This window comes from Macaca thibetana, chromosome X (assembly GCF_024542745.1).
Source record: "Macaca thibetana thibetana isolate TM-01 chromosome X, ASM2454274v1, whole genome shotgun sequence".
In the NCBI taxonomy this organism is placed as follows: domain Eukaryota; kingdom Metazoa; phylum Chordata; class Mammalia; order Primates; family Cercopithecidae; genus Macaca; species Macaca thibetana.
Window position 1 is genome coordinate 53,345,860 of NC_065598.1, and position 25,214 is coordinate 53,371,073.

Consider the following 25,214-nt stretch of genomic DNA (forward strand, 5'->3'; position numbering starts at 1 on the left):
AGCTTCCCAAAGTGTTGGGATTACAGGCGTGAGCCACCGCACCCCGCCTGCCTTTCTCTTTCTTTTCTGTTACTCAGGGCGACCATCTTGCCCAGAGACCACGTGTTGAAACTCCAAGCCAGAGGTTGGATTAAAGATGACGGGGCCCATCTGGGGGCAAATTTAAGCCTTGCCAGTTTGATATTGGGTGCTAAGCAGAGTGGCTAATATCTATGTTTTATCGCACGTAGCTTGCTCTGGCCAGAACGAAAAAATAATAATTTCTCTTTTTTTTTTTTTTTTGAGACGGAGTCTCGCTCTGTTGCCCAGGTTGGAGTGCAGTGGCCGGATCTCAGCTCACTGCAAGCTCCGCCTCCCGGGTTCATGCCATTCTCCTGCCTCAGCCTCCTGAGTAGCTAGGACTACAGGCGCCCGCCACCTTGACCGGCTAGTTTTTTGTGTGTGTGTGTTTTTTAGTAGAGATGGGATTTCACCGTGTTAGCCAGGATGGTCTTGATCTCCTGACCTCGTGATCCACCCCTCTCGGCCTCCCAAAGTGCTGGGATTACAGGCTTGAGCCATCGCGCCTGGCCTAATTTCCCTTTATGATGCAGCTTGGGCTATGGTGCCGAAATCCGGATCACTAGGGACGCTCAGGGAAAGGAAACCCAGAGGCCTGGCACGCCGACAAAACGGTAAGAATTTCTTACCAGTCAGATTTCTGACTTCTCTCTCTCTGTGCAAATGTTGAATGAATGGAAAAACAAAACAAAACAAAAACAAAAACAAAAACAGTCCGGGTGAGGTGGCTCATGCCTGTAATCCCAGCACTGTGGGAGGCCGAGGCGGGCAGATCACCTAAGGTTGGGAGTTTGAGACCAGCCTGACCAACATGAAGAAACCCTGTCTCTACTAAAAAAAAAAAAAAATACAAAAATTAGCCGGGCATGGTGGCCTGTGCCTGTAATCCCAGCTACTCAGGACACTGAGATGGGAGAATTGCCTGAACCTGGGAGGTGGAGGTTGCAGTGAGCTGAGCCACTGCACTCCAGCCTGGGCGACAGAGCAAGAGTCTGTCTCAAAAAAACAAAACAACAAGAAGAAAAAAAAGTGTTTATCTCCTCTGAAATGTTTTGATTAATGCAAAAAATCATTCTAAGGTTAGGCCAGGGGTGGTGGCTCATGCCTGTAATCCCAGCACTTTGGGAGGCCGAGGTGGGCACATCACCTGAGGTCAGGAGTTCGAGACCAGCCTGGCCAACATGGTGAAACCCTGTCTCTACTAAAAATACAAAATTAGCCGAGCATGGTGGCGCATGACTGTAATCCCAGGTACTCAGGAGGTTGAGGAAGGAGAATCGCTTGAACCCAGGAGGCGGAGGTTGCAATGAGCCGAGATCGTGCCATTGCACCCCAGCCTGAACAACAAGAGTGAAACTCCGTCTCAAAATAAATAAATAAATAAAAGAATTAGAATTCTAAGTCTAGTCTTAAGCTGATGTATTTTGTGCCATTGATTCGTTTTTCTGTGTCAAGGGATACTTTAGGATAAAACATGGGTCTAGAACACCTGTAAGCCCGCTTTTCAAGACAGCCCAGCAAGCTGGTCAGTAACAAACTTGGCTGCAGGTCTCTGAAACAAACAAAAAACTAGATGAAGTCTCCACGTTGTTTTATGTCCTTGGGAGCTTGACCTTTCAACCACGTGGCGGTACTTCCTCTTGGTCTCCGCCTTTCAGGGAACAGGAATTTTAGGGTTCATGTCATAGTTAGCTCTAAAAATCATATTAAATAGATAAAGGCCTTTGCAAGCTGAAAATTAACTACTCTAGACTCCATCTGGGAAAGCAAATGGAGACTGCCCTGTGCTGTAGCTCTGTAGCTAAGCTCTGTAGCTAAGGTCTTGCACTTGCACAGTACAGGTCCGGGTTCCATTCTCCTCTAGGAAGTAAGTCATTTCTGGTTTAATATCTGTGTGACCTTGTTTATTCTCTTCTCCTCCTCAGAGTGTCTTAAATTTTCCTTTCTCTAAGCACCTAGGAGGTTACCTTTGGTAAAGTTCAGAAGCTAGAAATATTGGCCACTTGGCATGGCTAAAGTCGGGTAATAAGAGGTCTGAAAGGATTTCTTTTTTAGAGAGCACTATTGTTAAAAGTCAGCTTAATTAAAAGTGAATATAGATATAGATATATCCAAGCTATAGATATATTTTAAAGGCCTTTGTGTTTTTCTCTTCTTGAAACTTGTTTTTCTGGAAAAATTTTTCTTCTCAGTCGAGTGAATTATTTTTCTCCATTTTTTTTTTTGTCTTGTCACTCTTAATGCACACATAATAATTTCTGGTAGCCTTGGGACTCCTTGGGAAAAACAGAGGAGGCACCACAGACTCCATTTTGGGAAAAAACCTCTGTTTTCCTCATGAAACTCCAGGAATTAAAAGCAAATAGATCCCTCTCAAAATCAAAGGCCCTGTTCTGTTTGGCATTGTGTTATCTGACGGCTTTGAGTTTTGTGGGTATCAGAAATTACTTTGCATTATGAGAGAACTTCGGTGTATAATAACTAGGTAGGAAATATGCTTTAAGGGATGGCTAATAGTAGTTATAGAGGGACACTTGACTCTGCACACTTGGATCAGAGAAGCATGCTCTTGGCCACCTGGAAGATAAGGAAACATCCCCACCCCCCACTGGGAGATGAGACTCCCATGAGGGATGGGCTGATTACAGAATGGGCTGACTGGCTTTGGGCTGCCTTGCAATGAGATACAAGGTAGAAGCACTGCACTGTCTTCTGTAGTATTTCCCTCCTTTTGGGGATCCAGGAACCATTATAAAATGGCACCCTTAATTTTGGGGATCTGTATTTGCCTTCATCTGCTTATTTGCTGCTTATTTGGCTCTGGAAACTGCATGCTTTTCTGGCCCTGTTCCTCCAAGGGCTCTGCCCTGAAGCCAGTCATACAATTAAGAAAATGGCAAATGAAAAATCTTACAAGTGCTGAATCTTCTGTCCGTGTATTTATATGTGTTGTTTGTTTATATATAAAAGAGCTCTAATTAATTGGGTTAGAAAAATAAGCTCTTAAATATTTTGTCAGAAAAACAGCTTTGGCTGGACGTGGTGGCTCACGCCTGTAATCCCAGCACTTTGGGAGGCTGAGGCGGGCAGATCACCTGAGGTCAGGAGTTCTAGACCAGCCTGGCCAACATGGTGAAACCTTGTCTCTACTAAAAATAAAAAATTAGCCGGGTATGGTGGCATGCACCTATAGTCCCAGCTACTCAGGAGGCTGAGGCAAGAGAATTGCTTGAACCCAGAAGGAGGAGGTTCAGTGAGTCGAGATGGTGCCACTGCACTCCAACCTGGGCGACAGAGTGAGACTCTGTCTCAAAAAAAAAAAAAAAAAAAAAAAAAAGAAAAAGAAAAATAGCTTTAGGCCGGGCGCGGTGGCTCAAGCCTGTAATCCCAGCACTTTGGGAGGCCGAGACGGGTGGATCACGAGGTCAGGAGATCGAGACCATCCTGGCTAACACGGTGAAACCCCGTCTCTACTAAAAATACAAAAAAAAAAAAAATAGCCGGGCGAGGTGGCGGGCGCCTGTAGCTACTCGGGAGGCTGAGCCAGGAGAATGGCGTGAACCCGGGAGGCGGAGCTTGCAGTGAGCTGAGATCCGGCCACTGCACTCCAACCTGGGCGACAGAGCGAGACTCCGTCTCAAAAAAAAAAAAAAAAAAAAAAAAAAAAAAAAAAGAAAAATAGCTTTAATGCCTTTTTTTACGTGACTTTAGTAATCTTTTGAAAATAAAGACAGTTTTAAAGATTATTGGTTGGGTGGGTGTGGTGGTTCACACCTGTAATGCCAGCACTTTAGGAGGCCAAGGAGGGTGGATCACCTGAGGTCAGGAGTTCAAGACCAGCCTGGCCAAAATGGTAAAACCCTGTCTCTACTAAAAATACAAAACTTAGCCAGGCGTGGTGGTGGGTGCCTATAATCCCAGCTACTTGGGAGGTTGAGGCAGGAGAATCACTTGAACCCAGGAGGTGGAGGTTGCAGTGAGCAGAGATCACGCCATTGCACTCCAGACTGGGCAACAGAGAGACTCCATTTCAAAAAAAAAAAAAAAGATTACTGGTAAAATAAAATGTCTTGAAAATGTAGACATTTGGTCTAAATTGAGGTCAGATATCAGATTTGCTAAATGCTTTAAAATCAAACTGTTTCTTTGACTTTTGAAACTTGTTCAATTTACCTACCTTAATGCCATTAGATTCTAGATAAGGCCTGGGGACATGTGGAGTTAGCCATGCCCCCTTGGAATAACTACTTATTTTGCTTTACTCTTGTGGAATATATTGCTGTTATACTCTTTGTGTAGGAATACAGGACAAACTTACTGAATGTTTTCTTAAACACGTATTAATCTTCCAGATATCACCTTTTGTTGAAACTCAAGAGTTATGAATAGACCTTACCATAATGATGCTTTCTGACTGAGCTCCTCTCTACCCTGAATGCAAGAAACCCTCATAGTTAGGCAGGAATATCATGGCCCCTGCTCAACCTGAAGAAGTTATAGAAGATGGATCTTCATCTCTCTGAAACCCTTAGAATTAGGGTTCTCTTATAAAAGGGAGGTGGGAAATGTCAGAGGTGTGTGAACCAGAGCAACTCTATCTTAATTAGGAGCTGGGTAAAATGAGGCTGAAACCTACTGGGCTGCATTCTCAGACAGTTAAGGCATTCTAAGTCACAGGATGAGATAGGAGGTCGGCACAAAATACAGGTCATAAAGACCTTGCTGATAAAACAGGTTGCAGTAAAGGAGCCTGCCAAAACCCACCAAAACCAAAATGGCGACGAGAGTGACCTCTGGTTGTCCTCACTGCTACACTCCCAGCAGCGCCATGACAGTTTACAAATGCCGTGGCAACGTTAGGAAGTTACCATATATGGTCTAAAAAGGGGAGGCATGAATAATCCACCCCTTGTTTAGCATATAATCAAGAAATAACCATAGAAATGGGCAACCAGCAGCCCTTGGGGCTGCTCTATGGACTAGCCATTCATTTATTCCTTTATTTTTATTTATTTATTTTTTTTGAGATGGAGTCTTTCTCTTGTTGCCCAGGCTGGAGTGCAATGGCATGATCTCAGCCCACTGCAATTTCCCCCTCCTGGGTTCAAGCGATTCCCCTGTCTCAGCCTCCCAAGTAGCTGGGATTACAGGTGCCCACCACCATGCCCCAGCTCATTTTTTGTATTCTCAGTAGAGACAGGGTTTCACCATGTTGGCCTCGAACTCCTGGCCTCAGGTGACCCACCTGCCTCGGCCTCCCAAAGTGCTGGGATTACAGGCGTGAGCCACCGTGCTTGGCCTCCTTTACTTTCTTAATAAACTCGCTTTCACTTTGCACTGTGGATTCACCCTGAATTCTTTCATGCGGGAGATCCAAAAACTCTCTCTTGGGGTCTGGATCGGGACCCCTTTCCTGTAACATATTTCTCTGTCCTGTAACAATTCTATCCTCCACATATCCCAGCCTCTTATCTTTTGCCTCTTTTTAACTCTCTCTATGCTATTTACTGAGTAATTTCGTAAGATCTATCTTTCAGTTAAATGATGTCTTCAATAGTGTCTAATCTCTATTTAACTCATTCATTAAGTTTTAAATTTCAATTATTGTGTTTTTCTTTTCTAGAAGTCTGCTTTGGTTCTTTTTTCAAATCTGCTTGTTCTTTTTTTCTCAGTAGTGTTTGGTTCTTTTATGTTTTTATTTCTTCTTTTATGTACTTAATCATTTTAATATACTTTATTATCTCTATTAGCTTCTTCTGTTATATGAAGTTCATGGAAGTTTAATCTCGCTGTTTGTTGTGACTCTTGCTTATTGTGGATTACTTCATTCATGTTCAACCGGGGGTTATTTATGAAAATCCTGTTCAGCCTGGCTTGTTATTCATTATTGTACTAACAGGTTTGGTATTTGCTTTTGCCAGATGCCCCAGAGAGACCAATTTACCTGTGAATTTCACAAGTTGTAGGTTCTGGGACCATATAGGTAGTTTAGATATTAACCAATCTGTACATTTAGAGTCTGTGCCTTTCTTTATATGTAGATTATACTTCAATTTAAAAGTACATAAAATCAAAAATCATTTTAAAACCTCAACAACATATCAGTTCGACCCAAATTGATCTACAGATTTAATGCAACTGCTTTCAAAACACCAGCAAAGTATGTGTAGGCACAGAAAAACTTGTATTAAAATTTATATGAAAAGGCACAGGTCCTAGAAGAGCCAATCAATCTTGCAAATGAAGAAAAAATGAGAAGAATCACTCTACATGATAAGGATTCCTATATGGGTACAGTAATAAAAGCAGTATGGTATTGATGGAGAGATTGATACATAAGATTAACAGAGATTCCAGAAATGGACCCATGCAAGCATGGCCACCTGATTTTTGGCAAAAGAACCTTGACCTAAAGCTCTTACAATGTACTAAAATTGTCTAAAAATCTATCATAGACATAAATGTAAAAATTATTAAACTTTTAGAAGATAACATAAATTTTTCATGACCTAGGGTTAGGCAGCAAAGAATTCTTAAACAGGGAAATCCATAAAATAAATAAAATCAATACATTAGAATTTATCAAAATTTAGAACTTTTGCTCCATGAAAGACACTGATAAGAGAATGAAAAGAGAAGCTACACACTGGGAGAAAATATATGCAAATCACATATCAAACAGAGGCTTTGTATCCTAAATAAAAAGCTTTCAAAACTCAATTGTAACAAACAACCCAATTAAAAACATCAAAAGACTTGAACAGGCATTTTACCGAAGAAGATATATATAGATGGCAAATAAGCACAAGTAGAAGTATTATGTGGAAGTCATGTGGTTTATGTGAAATGACCTCACTCCCAACTCCAGAGGGACCTTTTTCACCACAATGATTGCACCATATAATGCAGGCCTACATCAGTCAGTAGACATAATTACTGGGCCACAGGGATTGAGTCAGGGATAGTTCAACTGGAACAAAACTCAGGCCCTTTGAAAAATAATTGTGGAAAGTGACCATATCCCTATAAGTGGCAGGCAGCCATCTTGTGATCATGAAGAAGTATCCTGGAGACAAAGCTAACACACACAAAATAGGGCAGCACTGAGATCAGGACCACAGCTCTGATCAAACTGTGCCTAAAACTCACATACCTCTAGACTTATCAGTTACATGAGGCAATGTCCTATGCTTGACTCACATTTTCTGTTATCTGCAACTGAAACATCTTTGTGTCTACCACACTTAACAGTCAACATCCTTCCACATGTTACCTCCAGGGAACTTTTCATGGCTGGCAAATGTTCTTCTCTCTTTTCCTTTGAGCTCCTCCAGTCCCAAGAGTCTGAATCACTCACCTTATCATTTCTCTCTCTCAAACACACACAAACACACACACACACACCCCAAACCCCTGTGGCACTTTTGTGGTGTTTTCCCTAACTTTCCACCCTTCCCTTGGTTATAGCCCTGACCCTGGTATGATATAATATTCAACATTTATTACACTGAATTGTGACTGTCAGTGCTTGTCTCCTCCTCCCCTGAAGACTGTTAGCTCCTGAGGGCCTGACAGTCCCTTGACTCAACTCCTTTCTGCTTCACTGTTTCATGCTTTGACCCAAAAAGATGAGGTTTAGTAGGGAGAGAGGTGGAAGGGTGAAGGGCATTCATCTGTTTACTAACGTTTGTGTGTCCCTCCCTAGTTACCTGCCTCCATGCCTTTGCTGGAGATGGAGTCACCTAGGTTGTCTCCACCTGGAATGTCTATTTTCACACATTCCAAATCCTACCCTTTCAAACTATGTGGGAACTTTCTGGGATTATGGTAACGTTCTGTATCTTGATAGGGATGTGGGTTACACAGGTCTATACATTTGTCAAGACACGTGAAATTATACTCTTAAAGATGTCTGCATTTGTTTCATTGTATATTTTACCTTAAAAAAGATTCAAATATTGAACTCTAGTAAACGAAATGCATGCTGAAATGTTTATAAAGGAATGTGTACACATGTCCATGATTTTGAAATGCATAGAGTTGATACATGGGTATGCATATGTGATAAAGCCAAGTGTAGTAAAATACTAATTGTAGAATCTGGGTGGTGGATATATGGGTGTTCACAGTACAATTACTTTGACTTTCTGAATGTCTGAAAATTTTCATCACAAAATGTTAGGGAAAAAAAATAAGAGATGTGGGTTAACGTCTCTGGTCTCCGGTATCTTCATAACCACAAATTTGGTTTAGACTTCATTACATCTTTGTTTGTTTGTTTGTTTTGAGACAGAGTTTTGCTCTTGTTGCCCAGGCTGGAGTGCAATGGCATAATCTCTGCTCACTGCAACGTCCGCCTCCCGGGTTCAAGGGATTCTCCTGCCTCAGCCTTCCGAGTGGCTCGGATTACAGGCATGTGCCACCACGCCTGGCTAATTTTTCTTTTTTTTTTTTTTTGAGACGGAGTCTCGCTCTGTCGCCCAGGCTGGAGTGCAGTGGCGCGATCTCGGCTCACTGCAAGCTCCGCCTCCCGGGTTCACGCCATTCTCCTGCCTCAGCCTCCCGAGTAGCTGGGACTACAGGCGCCCACAACCGCGCCCAGCTAATTTTTTGTATTTTTAGTAGAGACGGGGTTTCACCGTGGTCTCGATCTCCTGACCTTGTGATCCGCCTGCCTCAGCCTCCCAAAGTGCTGGGATTACAGGCGTGAACCACCGCGCCCGGCCTAATTTTTCATATTTTTATTAGAGACAGGGTTTCTCCATGTTGGCCTGACTGGTCTCTAACTCGCAACCTCAGGTGATCTGCCCGCCTCGGCCTCCCAAAGTGCTAGGATTACAGGTGTGAGCCACCGCACCTGGCCCTAGACCTCTAGACCGCATTACATCTTAACTGGAATCTTGCAATCAACTTCACACTGGCCTCCAGGTTTGCCCACTGCAGTCTCTCCTCACCCCAAGGATCGCCAGAGACAATATTCCAAAACATTGGACCTCCGTGATCCAGTCCCTGCCAACCACTTCAGCTTCATCCCTGACACTTGCAACCTTACTGCAGCCTGTACTCCAGCTCAACTCAAGGGCTTTTAGTTCCACTCACACACCAGGCTACTTTATGACTTTCTTTTTTTCTTTTTTTTCTTTTTTTTTTTTTTTTGAGACAGAGTCTCGCTCTGTCGCCCAGGCTGGAGTGCAGTGGCGCGATCTCGGCTCAAGTTTGCTCATGCTGTTCCTTTTGCTTGGAATGCTTTTTTCCAACTCATCCTCTGCCCTCTTTTCTTGGTGAGTGCTCTTCAAATTTAATCCAGGCATTACATCTTCCTAAAAGCATTTCCTGCCACTCAAACTGGGTTGGGTCTCCTTCTTTCATGCTCCCATAGCACCTCAAACTTATTTGTAACACAGTATTTACCCTACTATGATGTATGTGGGTTTCCATGTCTGTATACTAAACTACATACTCTTTGAAGATCAAGCTCTTCAATGGCATGCACAGGGTCTGATCCAACAGGCTTTAATAAATGACTGTAGAACTGAACAATTTATATTGAACTGGCATGGATGGCACTCTGGCACCTTCCAACAACTTTGTGTCTTAGATTTGGTTGTCATCTCCACTACAGTTTAAGGCCCACCACCCCTATTAACTCAGCCACCTCCCTCATGAAGACAATTCAATTTCCTACCCCAGTTTGGAATACTCTCCCTAATTCCTTAAAGGTTCACTTTCTCTATACTTCGAGATTCTAGGTGTTGGGCAAATTTTGGCTGGGAAAAATTAAACTATGTTTGCTGATCACCTGAGTGCCTGACATTGAATTTTCATTCATATATATATATACATATATAGTTCAAAGCCAGACAGAACTAAGAATTTTCTTCAAAGGCACTAGCTAATATAATTCCTCCCAAGAATCCTGTGAAGTAGGGATCATATCTTCATTTCATAGATGACAAAACTGAGGCAAGGAAATATGAAGCAACCAGTTCAAGATCACATAGGAAGCAGAGCTGCAATATAATCACTGGTCTTCTCAACTCCCAGGCATATCCTCTTTCCACCACATCCCATTGTCTCCAGGTTGGGCCAGGTTCTGGAAAGCCTTGAGAGCCAGAGAGTGTAATAAGCAGTTGGAAGTCATCAAGTGTTCTTAAGCAGGAGGGGATGATGAAAATAGAACTCTGGGGAGATACTCCTGAAAGGTTGTGTATGACAGAATTTAGTGTGAGGGAGGCTACTGGACTCCTGACAAGGAAAATACAAAATGGGTACTGTAATTCTCTTAACACATTCATTGGTGAGTGCTGGCATTATGATGGGGTCTCATGGAAAAGGAGAGGGTCTGAGGTTATTTTGAAAATTAAAAAGCTGAAGGGGATATAGGAGTTCATCTTCTGTCTCTTGGGTTGAGTGGCCCAACTCATGGTCTGCCCCCTGGAAATGGCCTGGGATTTCTGCCTTTCATGGGATGTAGGAGTCCAGGAAAAGGTCCAAGTTGACTGGACAGTTGGGTGAAGGTTTCCTTAGGAAAGTGGCATTCAATGGGACACTAGATGAGATGGTGCCCTCCCCATCTCTCCTTCAGTAGCTTCCAAACTAGCCTTCCTGGCTTCAGTCTCTCCCCCTCTTCACCCACCTCCAAAGGGATCCTTTTTACACTTGTCTTTTTTTTTCCTTCCTTTTTGTGGAGAATGGGGTCTTGCTATATTGCCCAGGCAGGTCTCGAACTCCTGGGCTCAAGCTATCCTGCCGCCTCTGCCTCCCTGAGAGGTGGGATTACAAAAGGCGTGAGCCACCACGCCTGGCCCAAAGGGATCGTTTTTAAATGCCAAGTTGGATCATGTGATTTTCTGCTTAAAACCCTTTAAAGGTTCTCTGCCATTCTTGGGATAAAGTAAGGTCTTTTGACAAACATCAAAATTACATATCCTCCATAATCTAGGATTTTAAAATAAACATTATGCCTAAAAATTAACCAATTATGATCATATGCCTTCTCAAACTACATATTCCCTCTTGGGGATTGTGCTGATGTTCCTCCAGGTGAGTCCCAGCTGCAGTTTACAATATTGTTGACCTATATGAATACACACACACCCCCCAACCTATTTTTATTCATGCTACTGCTTCGGCTTGGACTACTCTCCCATTGTTCTTAGCCAGATCAACTAATTGCTTTTCATCTTTCAGCTCAAGCACCACCCAATAGGAAGGCTTCCCCAATCTCCTCGCTTCTCTAGGATGGATTCCCTACTTAGCTCTATCAACATGCTGTACCATATGATGCTCCTCTCCTCCATTCAACTTACTGGAGGGCAAGTGCCATTTCAGTTAACTTGGTGTGTACAGAGTGCTGATGAAGGGGCCTGTGTAGTTGAGGCAGGGGAAACAACATGAGATAGCAGAAATGGCAATCTGTACTCAGGACAAGTTAGGGCTAGAGGATTCGGTTTGGGAATTAACAACATCCAGAAAGTTTAGGGGCAACCAAGCTTCTAGAGGGCTTCATAGTTAATTCCATCTTGCAAATGTAGAAACTGAGACACAGACAAGCAGTTTCTCCCAAATTACTTACTCATTGAGAAGGAGGGCTCTTTAGCCCCAAGTCCTGTGCACTTTTCCACTCCATACTGGGAAGGGGGAGGACTGAAGTTGGGTGCCTTGTTTCCCTCCCAATTTTGAGACAGGAGCCTCTGAACTGCTGGCACCTCCTGCCTGGACTGAGGAATAAGGTGACCAAGGGTCTAGCTTATCTTCTAATCTGAGGTTGGTAAAAACAAAGCACAAAACAGTGCTTTGTCTCTTGACTGAGGAAGGTGGGGGGAATTGGTGACAAAAATAACCCAGCCCACCATTCCTGCAAAGGCTTTAAAATCCTTCTTTCCTGTTTCCTTTCTACCAGGAAATACAGTTCTCCATGCTTCAGACATGAACATTTATCAAAACCCCACCTACTGCTGAGACAGACTGTGAGAACTGGAGGAGGTCATTTAACCAGTAGGTGCCAAAACCAGACAGCCTCACTCCAGACCCACAGAAGCAGAATCTCCAGGAGGAAGTAAATCTTGATTGGGTTCAAAATACTTTAATAGGTGACCCACAGACATTAAGCAGCCTGCCCTGGCTCACCCACAGAGTCAGGGTGGTGGTGAATTTGAAACTGAGTCTCCCAAGATCACCCTGGGTGCTTTCCTTAGGAGATAACTCTCAATTTCGCACCTTGCACACAACAAAGGCTTAATAATGATCTGTTGGGTGCTTGAGCCTCAAAAGATTTTCTAATACGGTGAAGGCAAAGAACGTAAGTTTTGGAATCAGGCAGATCCTGCTGCAGAAGACCATTGGCAAACTTCAGTCTCCTTAACTGTAAAACAGGGTGAATATCCTCATGGGGTTTTCAGTGAGGATTAAATGAGATATCCTAAGTAAAATCCCTAGCCCAAACCTGGCACCCAAAAGGCACTTAATAAATGGTAGTGGTTATCAGTGAGAAGTGGTAGAACGAGTGATAAGAGAATATACATTCTGGAACCAGGTTGGTCCCAGAATTTTCATGTATGATACAGGAAGGTTACTTTGTTTCTTTGCTGGTAGGATGAGGGTGTTGGTGAGGATGAAATGAATCAATAAAGCATTAAGAGTAGTGCCTGGCACAAGAAAACAAGTGCGATAATTGTGAAAACAAGCTCTGATAATTATATTCTTCTAACCCTTGTACTGGCCCTAAGCACAGTAATTAAGTCCAGATTATACAACAAGTGCATGTCTTCCATGCAGGGAGAAGGAAAAAAAAAATCCCACATTCACAGAAAGAGGACACACTTGCAAAAGCAGTCTCTGGAAAGCCCTCCCACTGAACTTGTCAGACCCCTTTGAATTATTGCACCCTTTCTTTTCTGCTCACTCTGCTTCTGATGATCTACTTCAGGTGTGTGAAGTGTGTCCTTCCTGAGGGTGGGAATACCCTTCCCACTTCAAGCATAAGGCTGACCACCAGGGAAATGCCCACCAATAACTTGCTGAGGGAGAGACAAAGGAGTACAAGCAGAAGGCAGCACTCCTGGACCCTGCACCACACCACCACCCACACCACAAAAAAAAAGAATGCCAAGCAAAGCAATTGCCAAGATAAATCACTTTTATCTCTATAGGAAAGGGAGGATCTAAAAAAAATATAAATTACATTAGTAACACAACATAAGAAAAAGACAGGGGCAAAAACAACAGAGAAGTGTGAATGATGCTACTCTAACCTATTTATAAAAAGGCCCTGCATCAGAAATTCACAATCCTACCCACTTCTAAAAATATATTTAGACATGTACAGAAGCGGTGGGCTTGTTTCTATATTGTTTTTTTGTAAAAATATATTAAAGGTGAATAGAAATCCTCTCTCCCTTCCCCCTATCCAGCCCCTAGCTAGGAATTGGAGATCAGAGGTAACTATCTCACGGTGTTCTAAACCTTGATTACTAAACACTCCCAACCCCTCCCCAACTCACTTCACTGAGAACCTGAAACATTAAAAAAAAAACAAAAACAAAGACATCAGCCTCTTTGGAAAAGCATAACTCTGAGGGTAAACTTGCTTTTCATTGGAAACAACACAAAACAACAAACAGGGGGCTCCAAGAACCCAACTAAGCTAAATGAAACCCAGTCAAATGGAGGCTGGGTTTCAGCTCCACAGAAAACTTCTAACAAAGAAACAGAGGGAAAGGGCCGGAATCAGGGGGATTTGCTAGCAATTAGCTGCCTTTGAAAGATCAAGAGGGGGTGTTAATGGACAAAAGGGCTGGGGACCTGATGTTGGTTACAGCAGTCACCGCATAGTCAGGCAGTTGCCTATACAGCGACAGAGGCTTCTCTTGCCCTCCCCTCACTACCCTCTGCTGCCTTGAAATCCCCAAAGTAAGCAAAGCTGGGTAGAAACAGAGGGGAGGGGAGTAGGGACTCATGTGCTGGGGGGAGGTAGCCAGGCTTTCTGCCTTTGGTGTGACTAGATGGAGAACTGCTTGGCCCCTGGGGTCCCCAAGGTAGAGAAAGCAAATGGGCTAAAGGAACCCCTGATTCCAAGGAAGGAAAGTAGAGGCAGGGCTACGGAGAAAAGAAAGACAAACTGGAGATACAAAGATGACGAAGGAAGCCTCACAAATTCCCTGTGGCCTGCATGGTAGCTGTTAAATTCCCCAGCAGCACTGGGCAAGCTGGGGTGAGGTTGGAGTGGGTGGTACAGGTGGAGAGGGCAAGGGTACACTCCACTTGGGCAGTGCCAAATGGAGGTGGGGGGGATGTTCTCCATCGAGTCCAGATTGCCAGTGAGGCAAGGCGGTGGGAGGTGGGGGCACTGTCTGGACAATGGAGATAATCCACGAAGGAAGGACAGGGGAAGGGAGGATCGGATGGATGGTCTGCTCCTTCACGGATGGGCGTCTCTTCTCTTCAACTTGGGCTCGTGAATGGCCTGTCTGCATTCTGCTTGAACGATGACCTGTCGTCTGGAAGTGCAAAGGCCCAGGAGTGAAGATGTGAGTCCTGAGGTCTTCTTCAGACCAAGACCTCAGGTGGAGAAAGAAGCATGAAAAGTTCCCGATGGAGGACCCAGGTGTGGGCCGTCCCGCCACACCCTCCATAATGTCCAGGCTGTGCTCTGTGGTATAGGCGGAGCAAGCAAGCTGTAGGGCCAGGGTTATCTGCGTCAGTGGCAGGTGCTTTCAGGTTTCTGGGAGATGGTTTTCCACCTGCCAGGGCCCAGCCACAGCCACAGCCACGTGGATAATGTTCTACATGATTTCAAAATCCAGGCAAATCCCTGGAGCTCACCCTAAAACAAGTGGCCTCATGTGTAGCCAGCTAAAAGTAGCTTCCTCCAACAGGCTACAAAGCCATGGTCAAAGGCTTGGGCATCTGACCTCTCCCTACCTTGACAAGTGATAGGAATCACCTTTCTTCCGAAAGGTAAGTGAAGTTGGCGTTTCTAGGCCACTTCTGGAAATGGCCCACAGTGGGGCAGGAAGGAGGCTCTAGGCCTTCCTCTTCATTTCCATGAAGCTTTTGGCAAGAGGGGGCAGAGACCACAGCCTTCTCCCATGAGCAAGTCTGGAGATGGGGCATGTCCACTGGACTGGGGAAATGGGGCAAACAGAATGGGTGGAGGTGGGCAGGCTTCCGGATATAGGGCTAGAGTTGCAGAAAGTGTCAAGCACTGGGATTCCCACTTCATGGCTCAGGCTCCTTCACACCTCTCCTCATCCTGCCTTCCAGCTCTAGGAGCGGATCAAGAGTAAAGAACAGACAAGGCAGGTGACAGGGGAGTGGTTTGGACGAGTAGAAAAGAGGGTTCTAGTCAGCTGGAAACCTCTCCCATTTACCTGCTACTCAGAGGCATGGAGAAGGCAGGCAGGATGCTCTAGTGAAAGTGGGGAAGGGAGCTAGGAGGAGTCGGTGGAGGGGTCCGTGCCTTTGGTAAGTCCCAAGAAAGCAGGACAATGCACCTCAGCACCTTGTCCGGGGCAGATAGGATCCAGGAATGCCCCGAGAGTTGACAACGGAGAAGGCAATGGGGGTAAAGGGGTGAGGGGTGGGACACAGGAGGGCTCACAGAAGTAGTTTGCCATTTCTGTGGATTTTCAGGATACGGCCGAGTCTCTGCTTTGCTGTGGCCAGGCCCTTTTTGGGACGCTTTCCTGTGGGAGAAGGGAAAAGTAAGCAGGGGCTTTGGCAAGGGCTTCAACACCAAATCTGGCACCAACTGCCCTCAGGCCACCTCCTCTTCCTGTTTCTCTACCCACAAAGTTTCTCCATCCTTTGACCATATTGGGCAGGAAGCCCTCCTTAACTACTTCCAACCAACATTACATGCTTTGACTCTTCCTTCTATGACCCCCTGTAGCAGCAAGAGACTCCCTGATTACAGTTTGTCTGGTTCTTTTTCTCCACTGATTACTCTGGTCCCAATCATTTTCCTTCCAAGATCCTGCAGGGAGGTAAATGTGCTTCCACACCCTCTTATCCTACCCACCAGGACTGGACAAGTGCCTGGTTAGTGATTAGAGCTCAGTGTCCCTGAAGTTGCCATCCCTAGGGCCTTGCTTCATTAGAAACTCTCATCTTCATCAGCCTTCAACATCACACCAACCTCCGTGCCCTTGAGCTGCATACTCTAGGGACTGGGCTTTGAGGACCAAAGTGAGGGAAAGGAAGGCCTGAGTCCCCTGACTCTTTGTTGTCTCTGTCTCCCCACATTAAATCCCCTCCCATGTCCTATTTGACTGCCTCTGTATTTGATCAGTTCATCTCCTCCCTCTCTACTCCCTCTGGCAGAGCCCCAGGTACTCTTCCTGCTTGCCTGAACTTGTATATGTGCCTCCTCCCTAGAGTTCCCATCTCTAGCCCACCCTCTACCTCCTTCTGGCCACCAGAAGGATCTTTCAAAACTAAAACCTGATCTTGTCTGTACTTCAAATCAGTCAACATCTCTCCATGGCCCATAAGATCAAATCCAAGCACCTTAGGTTGGCCTTCAGTGTCCCTCCCTGGTATTGTCATCTACTAGAGCACTTAGGATTTAGGGCAGGTGGCTTTAAGATCCTTTGGTTCTACAACCACATGGCCGTTGTACCTTGTCCTGCCTGATTGCTCTGGGAGCCAACTGAAGGGCGCCGCTGCGTCAAGAAGACACCGGGGGCCATAGGTGTGGTGCTGCGGTTTGCCTGGGCCATGCCAAAGGCATTGGGACGAGCCGTGTACTCATGGTCAGCGAGACTTCCTGACAGGGCCTCTTGTTTAGGCTCAGGAGGAGGCAGGGGTGAGGAGGAGGTGACAAGCTGTGGTGTGGCAGCCACAGTGGGGGCTGGTACTGTCAGACTGAGATTGGAGTCTTGAGGGCGAGGCTGTTCTACCTCCTTCAGCAAAGGCTTCTTCTTGATATATTTCTTCTTTTGGGCCTTCTGTAGCTCCTGAAACACAAGCCAAGTAGGAGGAGAGATTCAGGAGTGAAAAAAAGAAGAAAAGTTCCCAGGAAAGGAACTAACTAGACAATGGCCAATATGGTTGTGCAACCTGCCACCCTCTCCCTTACCTGTACCAAGTCTAGCCTGGATGTACACACAGCACGTAACAGGCCTTCCAATACCTGAGATCATCTCTTTGTTACTATCCATCCTCAAGTCACTGCTGTCACATTTTAGTACAGTGCCAAGAGAGCTGTAAATGAATTTGGAGACTAGGATTTTGGTCCTAGTGTTGCCACTAATGAGGTAGACCTTGGACACATCTAATCATAATAACTAAATTTACATTAGCAGCTGAGACACTTTATATACTTTATCTCATTTAATTCTCATAACAGCCCTAAGAAGAAAAAATCCTAATTTTACATGTGAGAAAATGGAGGTACAGGGGTATTAAGTAACTTGAGCCCAAAGCCTCACAGCTGAAAAGTAGTTGGGACCAGTATTTAAAACCAGGTCTATCTGAAGAGACACCTTGCAAACTTCTCAAAATGGAAAATCTGAGCATAGAAAGATTAGAAAGATTATTAGCTTTGGAGTGAGATAAATCTGGTTCAAATCCAGGCTTGTGTTCCCTAAATTGGATGACTATGGTCAAACTGACTAACCTTTCTGAATCTCCGCTGCCTCATCTATAAAACAGGTAAATATCTGCTTTTTAGGGTTTTTGAAAAGATTAAATGATGACATAAAAATACACAGCACATAGTAGATATTCAACAAGTAGTTACTTATTATTCTATCTTCATCTCTTATAATGGCTTCTCTTCCCCTTGCTGGTCTTTTTCTTTTAACAGAGGGCTTGATAATCCTCCAGGTCACTGGGTCTAAAAACCTCACTTTGGGGATGGGAATGACAAATGAGTTGTGTCACTTCTCCCAATACCTTGTATCTCAACCATCCAGTGCCCTACGGATCTACCATCCACTGCATAGTGGACATTTGTATAGTGGGCATCTGGAGCCCTGAGAACCTGGAAAGGTGGTGCTGAGAGCATGTAAATAACTTCACCTTCTGAAATGCTACACAGCCACACAAACCAACTCAGTGATTACATTTTTTTGCCTTCTCTTGGCAACACGAGCCTACTCCTGCCTTCGAAGATCTGACAGGCTGTGGCTACCACAGGCATTTCTTGGGTACAAGAATAATAATATTAGTAATACATGCCAACCACTCTTCTATAATTACTCATTTAATACTCGTAAAAACCCAAGAAGTAAGAATTATAACCCCATTTGAAGGATGAAGAAACTGGCACAGAGAGGCTAAGTCATTTCCCTAAGGTTACAGGACCAGTAAGTGGCCAAACTGGGATTCACATCCAAGCCATTTGGCTTCAGAATCTCTTCCCTCAGCCACAATGCTATTCTACCCGTACCAGGAACTGCATTTCTGTCCCTTTTTCTCTCACTTAAACTCAGAATTACCTCTTCATATCTAGATCACTAGCCTAAATTTTGCTACCTTTGCTGCCAATCTCTTTCATATATAATTTATCCAGATACCCCCACAGACAACTAGACCATCTTATGACAGAACCACTTTCACCTTGCCAATCCCCTTGCTCAAAAGGCTGTTAGCAGATTCCCGCCCAAGTTCAAACTCCCTGGCCTGACATTCATGATCTTCCACAGTCTGGCTGTTTACACTTAGCCAACTCATAATAATGATGAAAAGCTAACAGGCCTATAGTACTTACTCCATACCAACTGCCATTCTAAAAGAGCTTGTACATACATTACCTCATTTAATCCTAAAATGAAGTCTATGAGGAAACGAGGTAAAGAGAAATCAACTTGCCCAAGTGGTAGAACTCTTATGTAATTTAAATCCAAGCAGGCTGACTCTAGAATCCATTCTTATATCCATTACTTATTTTCACTAACTCCCCAACATGAAGTCTCCAATAGAGAAAGATCTGTTTCATTCATTCATTCATTCATTCATTCATTCATTCATTCACTCACTCACCCCAATACTGACTAAACACATTTTCTGACCATAGTGGGGATACCAAGTTAAATTAAATATATTCCCACTCTTGAAGTATTCATGGTTTAGTAAGAAACAACAAAACATACATTTATGATTGTAAGTACCACGAGAGAATGCTGTAGAAGCATATAGAAAAAGGCCTCTGAAATAAAGTGGTGGTAGGTAGTACGAAGGGCTGTTAGGTAAGGCATCTGAGAGGGTATGATTCTCAATGGGTAAAAGGAACATCTTTTGTAAAGGCACAAAACCATGAGACAATCTGATATACTCACTGAGGGGACTATGAGTATTACAGTGCAGTATGGCTGTATAAAGGGTGTGCATGAGGGGCTGGAAGGAGGTCAGGGAGATGACTAGAGACCAAATCAAGAGGGTTTTAGGAGGGCTTTGTGTGCTATACCAAGGAATTCCCTTCTTCTAGAATGCCTCCCTGGCCCATACCAGAAACTTAGCTTGCAAAGCCCTTCCCCAGTTTCAAAACCTCTTCTTTGAGGTAATCTCTGATCATCCCAAACAGAATTCAGCTCCTTAAAAGGCACTAAGAGTAATTTTCACACCTTTACTTAATTTACGTTTATATAAAACAGTAGAACCCCCTTTTTCAAATTACAGCTTACACTGTATTGGGATATACATAAGAGAGAGAAGTTCTGGTCAAAGAAGATTGCCAAAGATTTAAATATTATTTAAATACGATGTAATGACTACACTACGTGAGCATGTATTTAAATAGAAAGTAGTATGAACTTTGAAGTTAGAGGATATGAGTTTGAATTGTCTCCTCCATTTACTGTCTGTATTATCCTGAGTCACTTAATGAGAACCTCATTTTCTTCATCTATAAAATGATGAAAATATCACCTGTTGAACAGGGCTATTGGGCAGATTACATTACACATTGTATACGGAAGCAACTAACAAAGCAGATGCTTAATAGCGCTCTAAGCTATAGGATATGGGATTAGAAGCTAACGGGATATTGATAGCGAGAGAACCAGAAAATTCACCTCCAAAGGCTCCTAAGCACATTACACACATAAAAGAACTTTTAGCTGTTAATGCTAGGTGAACTTGATTCTTTTTTTTTTTTTTTTTTTTTTTGAGACGGAGTCTCGCTCTGCCGCCCAGGCTGGAGTGCAGTGGCCGGATCTCAGCTCACTGCAGGCTCCGCCTCCCGGGTTCACGCAATTCTCCTGCCTCAGCCTCCCCAGTAGCTGGGACTACAGGCGCCCGCCATCTCGCCCGGCTAGTTTTTTGTATTTTTTAGTAGAGACGGGGTTTCACCGTGTCAGCCAGGATGGTCTCGATCTCCTGACCTCGTGATCCGCCCGCCTCGGCCTCCCAAAGTGCTGGGATTACAGGCTTGAGCCACCGCGCCCGGCCTAGGTGAACTTGATTCTAGTGAAGATCACTCTTTAGGACAAAAAAAATTAGTGGGTGAAGATTAAGATAATATTATTTCATAAAGAGGACAAGAAAAATTTCTAATCAACCAAATTACAATACTGGTGGGTGGCTGAGAACTTGAGTGTACTCAGCTGAGTCACCCCCTCAGGGCTTCATATGAGAGCAAAGGATGGATCTGGTCCTTCTCATCTGAGAGGTTTTCACACACAAAAAAGGTAAGTGATATCTGCAAGGGTTTTTCTCTGGCCTAATATTTTCTTTCATCCTAAATCATGTCAACTGTGTAACCTGTGGAAGTAGCTTATCATTGAGTTGGGATAAGAGGGATTTAAGAGGGGGCTGGGATACTGCCAAGGATAAAGATCAAAGGTTACTCAATCCCCACTGAGACAAAGGTAGGATCCTATCAGCCTGCAGGTCTAAGTGTTGAGGCTCTAAGTCAAACTGCTATTTTTTTTTTTTTTTTTTTTTTTTTGTTTTTTTCAATGTTTATTTTATGTACAAAGAACTATCATGGTTTTTCATTGAGTAGATGCTTTGGATAATCCTTTGAAGGAAGATCATTTAGTCCAACTTAATGAAACCGATATCCTTCGCGTACTGACGGAAACACTGGCGGCACATATTGAGGCCATATTTCCGGATCAGACTGTGCCGGTTTGAACACATGCGACAAGAGCGAGAACCCTGGCCGAATTTTCGCGGTGGCTCCAGTACAGCTGCTGGTGACCCATCTTGCTCTCAGAAGTACAACAAGGTAAAAGGAAGGAGACCAAACTGCTATTAGTTGCAGGGTGACCTGGGGTGTCAGCACCTACCTGCTGGGCCAGCTTTGCAGCTGCTGCAGCCAAACCTGTCTCAATAGAGGCTACCCGGGTCCCCTCACGCACAGGGCGGTCTTGCTTCGGCAGAGTTGGGGTCACACGGGCTGCAGGGGAAACAGGATGAGAAGGTGTCACTAAGACACTTATCTGAATGCTAGCCATATTCCCTACCTACAAGCTCTCCAAAGGTGGTCTCATTGGTCTTCCTGCTTCTAGCTTTTTATGAAGCCAGATTTTGCTTGCCATCACATAAGAAACTAATTCACAAATGCTCAAAGCACACACTGATTAAACGGTAAAAGTGAACCTCCCAGAGCGGGGGAAAAAAGTGAACCTCCTTTGCCTGGGCATGATGGTTAATGCCTGTAATCCCAATGCTCTGGGAGGCAGAGGTGGGACCCTGTCACTACAAAAATTTAAAAAGTTAGCCAGGTGTGGTGGCATGCACCTGTAGTCCCAGCTACTTGGGAGGCTGAAGTGGGAGGACTGCTTGAACCCAGGAGTTTGAGGTTACAGTGAGCTACGATTGTACCACTGCACTCTAGCCTGGGCAACAGAGTGAGACTCTGTCTCTAAATATAAAACAATAAGCCAGGCCAGGTGCAGTAGCTCACACCTGTAATCCCAGCATTTTGGGAGACTGAGGCAGGTGGATCACTTGTGGCCAGGAGTTCGAGACCAGCCTGGCCAACATGGCAAAACTTCATCTCTACTAAAAATACAAAAATTATCCGGGCATGGTGGTGTACACCTGTAGTCCCAGCTACTCAGGAGGCTGAGGCATGAGAATTGCTTGAGCCTGGAAGGCAGAGATTGCAGTGAGCAGAGACTGCGTCACTGCACTCCAGCCTCGGCAACAGAGTGAAACTCTGTCTTAAATAATAATAATAATAAAATAAATCAATAATAAAAATAAAAAGTTAATCTCCCTGAACTGGCATTTAAGTTTGTCCCATATTCTGCTTCTGGCCCACTTACCTCTCCAACCTTATTTCCACATCCATATTCTCAGCTTCTCCAGACGGATGGCTTCCTTATTATATCTCCAGAGTGTGTACAGCTCATCCTCTCTGCCTATGCTTTCATCCTCACCATCCACACTACCTAGAGTACTATATTCCTTTTTGTCTGCCTATTCAAAACCTACCCATTCTTTAAGGTAAGCTGAAATCAATCTCCTACACAAAACCTCTTTGGTTCCATTGATCTTTTTCCTCTGAACTTATGATCTGTACAAATTACTTGATACATAGCACATACCACCTTGTCTCATTCTCTAATGCTGATGTGTTACTCTGTCTACCAACCAGGCTATGAGTTCCTGAAGAGGATCACCCTCTTGCATGACTCTTTTATAATGCCTTACCAACCTGAAATCAAAAAATACTCATCCCACCATTTCAAAAGGAAGTATGTTTCAGGATAACCAAACAGCCCCAAATGATGAGAGATAGCTCTTCTTTACAGAAGAAAGCCAGCTACTAAATGTAGAAGGAATGACAGAATTAGAAAATCACAAGCTGGCAAGTCCTAATGAAACAACTGATTCTAGGGAATTGGATATTCACACAGCACCAAAATATTACCTCACAGATTACCTGCTCACCTCAAGAAGAAAAAACTTATAATGAGACCAAGAGATTACCACTTTAAGTATGAACTTTACTGTCACTAATAGTGAGAAAGCACAACACAACTTCACGCACCTCTTGATGAGAAGCAATAGGAAATTCACATCACCTGAGTAGTTGTTTTGTTGAAGAGCTAAAATATAGCAAGCCATTCATATTACTTTCAGTGTTTAGGAAACAGGTATAGAAAAACGAGTTAAATGACACCAGAAGAAAACAAGCAGACATTCTACAAGATAAACTGGCTTAGTCTCTTTAAAAAGACAATGTCACAAGTAAGCAGACAAATCTAGAAGGTAGGACAGGACAATTACACCAGTGTCAACAACAGATCAATAGCACAGAACAAAAAAGGGGAGTGTTCTCTAGATTGAGAGGGTTAAAAGGCATGACATTCAAATGCCACATGGACCCTGTTTAGACCCTGATTTAAACAAATCTAATATTAAAAACACCTTTTCATGGTTTGACAATTTAGGAAATTTGATTATGGACTTAGAATCGGATAACAAAGAATTATCAAATTATTTTTAGTTTTGTTACGTATAATAACAGGTTGTAAGGTTTTGTGAGAAAATGTCCATTTTTTTAGAAATACATGCTGAAATACTTGGGGGGAAATGGCATAACTGGGGTTTGCTTTCAAGCAAAGAAAAAAATTTTAAAAACAAGATAGTGATAAATGAAGCCAATATGGCAATATATCAATAACTGTTCATTCTCACTGGTGGATATATAGGAGCTCAATCAACTCTTCTTATTTATTTTTTGAGACGGAGTCTTGCTTTGTCACCAAAGACTAGAGTGCAGTGGGGTGATCTCAGCTCACTGCAACCTCCACCTCCCAGGTTCAAGCGACTCTCCTGCCTCAGCCTCCTGAGTAGCTGGGATTACAGGCATGCACCACCATGCCCGGCTAATTTTTGTACTTTTAGTAGAAATGGGGTTTCACCATGTTGGCCAGGCTGGTCTTGAACTCCTAACCTCAAGTGATCCACCCACCTCAGCCTCCCAAAGTGCTGGGATTACAGGCATGAGCCACCATGCCCAGTCTTACTGTATTTTTAAAGAAAAAAATCTAATGTCACAGAAAAAAGATGTAGTGGTGTTGCTGACCTAGATTTAAACTCCTTGGTTAGCTATTGCTATTATAAAGGAGAATTTCTGGATAAGCAGTATGCAGATTCTAGAACAAGAAATTTGGAAGGCTGAAATTCTTTCTTTAAAGGTAACATTTGTTTAAAACATGATCTGAAGCAAATTTACCAAATGTTGATGCATAATTTTCAGTCATGGATACTTGGATATCTTTTATATTGTTCTCTATAGTTTTGTATGTGTGGTGGTTTTAAAACATGACCCCAAATCCTATGACACCTTTCCTACGGATAGGTGGGTCTGTGCCCCACTCTTGAATCTAAGCAGGCTTATTTGTAACCTATAGAATATGGTATAAATGACACTATATGACTTTTGAGGCTAGGTCAGTAAAGGTAATTTCAGTTTCCACACTGCTTGTTGGAACACTCATGCTTCTAGCAATCTGAACCGCCATGTAAAAAGTTTGATTGCCTTGAGGCTGCTGGGCAGTGAGGAAGCTAGTCACATGGAGAGGCCACATGTTGGCACTTTCAGTCTTGTGTGTCCTCCCAGACCAGGCATCAAACATGTAAGTGAAAGAGACTTCAGATAACTCAAACTCTTGGCCAACAAGTCACCCCCAGCCTTCAGTTTTTCCAGCTGAGACCCCAGACTTCGTGCAGTAGAGACAAGTTGTCGCCATTGTGCCATTTCCAAATTCCCGACCCACAGAATACATGAACATAAGAAAATGCTGGTTGTTTTAAGCTGGGGATAAAGGAACCTCCTTGATTAGACCTGGGTTTTGGGAGGGGAAAAAACCTATAAAAGATATTTTGTGTAAACAGTTGGGGAAATTTGGTTATGAATTGGGTATCTGAAGATCTTAGGGAATTATTACTAACTTTGGTAAGTATAAAAAAAAGTAGTGTGGTTACACTGGGGAATGGTGGATGTCCTTAATTTTTTTGAGATGGAGTCTTGCACTGTCACGCAGTGGCGTGATCTCTACTCATTGCAACCTCCACCTCCTGGGTTCGAGTGATTCTTCTGCCTCAGCCTCCCAAGTAGCTGGGATAATAGGCACCCACCACCAGGCCCGGCTGATTTTTTGTATTTTTAGTAGAGATAGGGTTTCACCACGTTGGCCAGGCTAGTCTTGAACTCCTGACCTCAAATGATCCGCCCACCTCGGTGTGCC

The 25,214-nt window shown here is 43.8% G+C and overlaps 3 protein-coding genes and 1 pseudogene across 33 annotated transcripts in view; 1 reads left to right on the forward strand and 3 right to left on the reverse strand.

Annotated features, from left to right (window-relative positions):
- Positions 1-25,214, forward strand: part of TSR2 (TSR2 ribosome maturation factor) — a 1,158,091-nt gene that overhangs the window by 628,882 nt on the left and 503,995 nt on the right. The window lies entirely within an intron of this gene.
- HUWE1 (HECT, UBA and WWE domain containing E3 ubiquitin protein ligase 1) overlaps positions 1-25,214 on the reverse strand; it is a 650,778-nt gene that overhangs the window by 385,883 nt on the left and 239,681 nt on the right. The gene's annotated exons all lie outside the window — the stretch shown is intronic.
- PHF8 (PHD finger protein 8) overlaps positions 13,181-25,214 on the reverse strand; it is a 109,731-nt gene continuing 97,697 nt past the window's right edge. For all 5 annotated transcript variants that reach the window (XM_050776860.1, XM_050776864.1, XM_050776862.1 and 2 more), the window contains 4 exons: positions 21,297-21,406; positions 16,682-17,018; positions 15,662-15,746; positions 13,181-14,558 (listed from right to left, as the gene is read on the reverse strand). In XM_050776860.1, coding sequence (XP_050632817.1) covers positions 14,480-14,558; positions 15,662-15,746; positions 16,682-17,018; positions 21,297-21,406 — 611 coding nt within the window. In that variant the 3' untranslated portion in view covers positions 13,181-14,479. The remainder of the gene's footprint in view (positions 14,559-15,661; positions 15,747-16,681; positions 17,019-21,296; positions 21,407-25,214) is intronic.
- LOC126946595 (40S ribosomal protein S29-like) lies at positions 20,963-21,227 on the reverse strand (annotated as a pseudogene). Its single transcript, XR_007722712.1, has one exon. The product of XR_007722712.1 is annotated as a 40S ribosomal protein S29-like (transcript).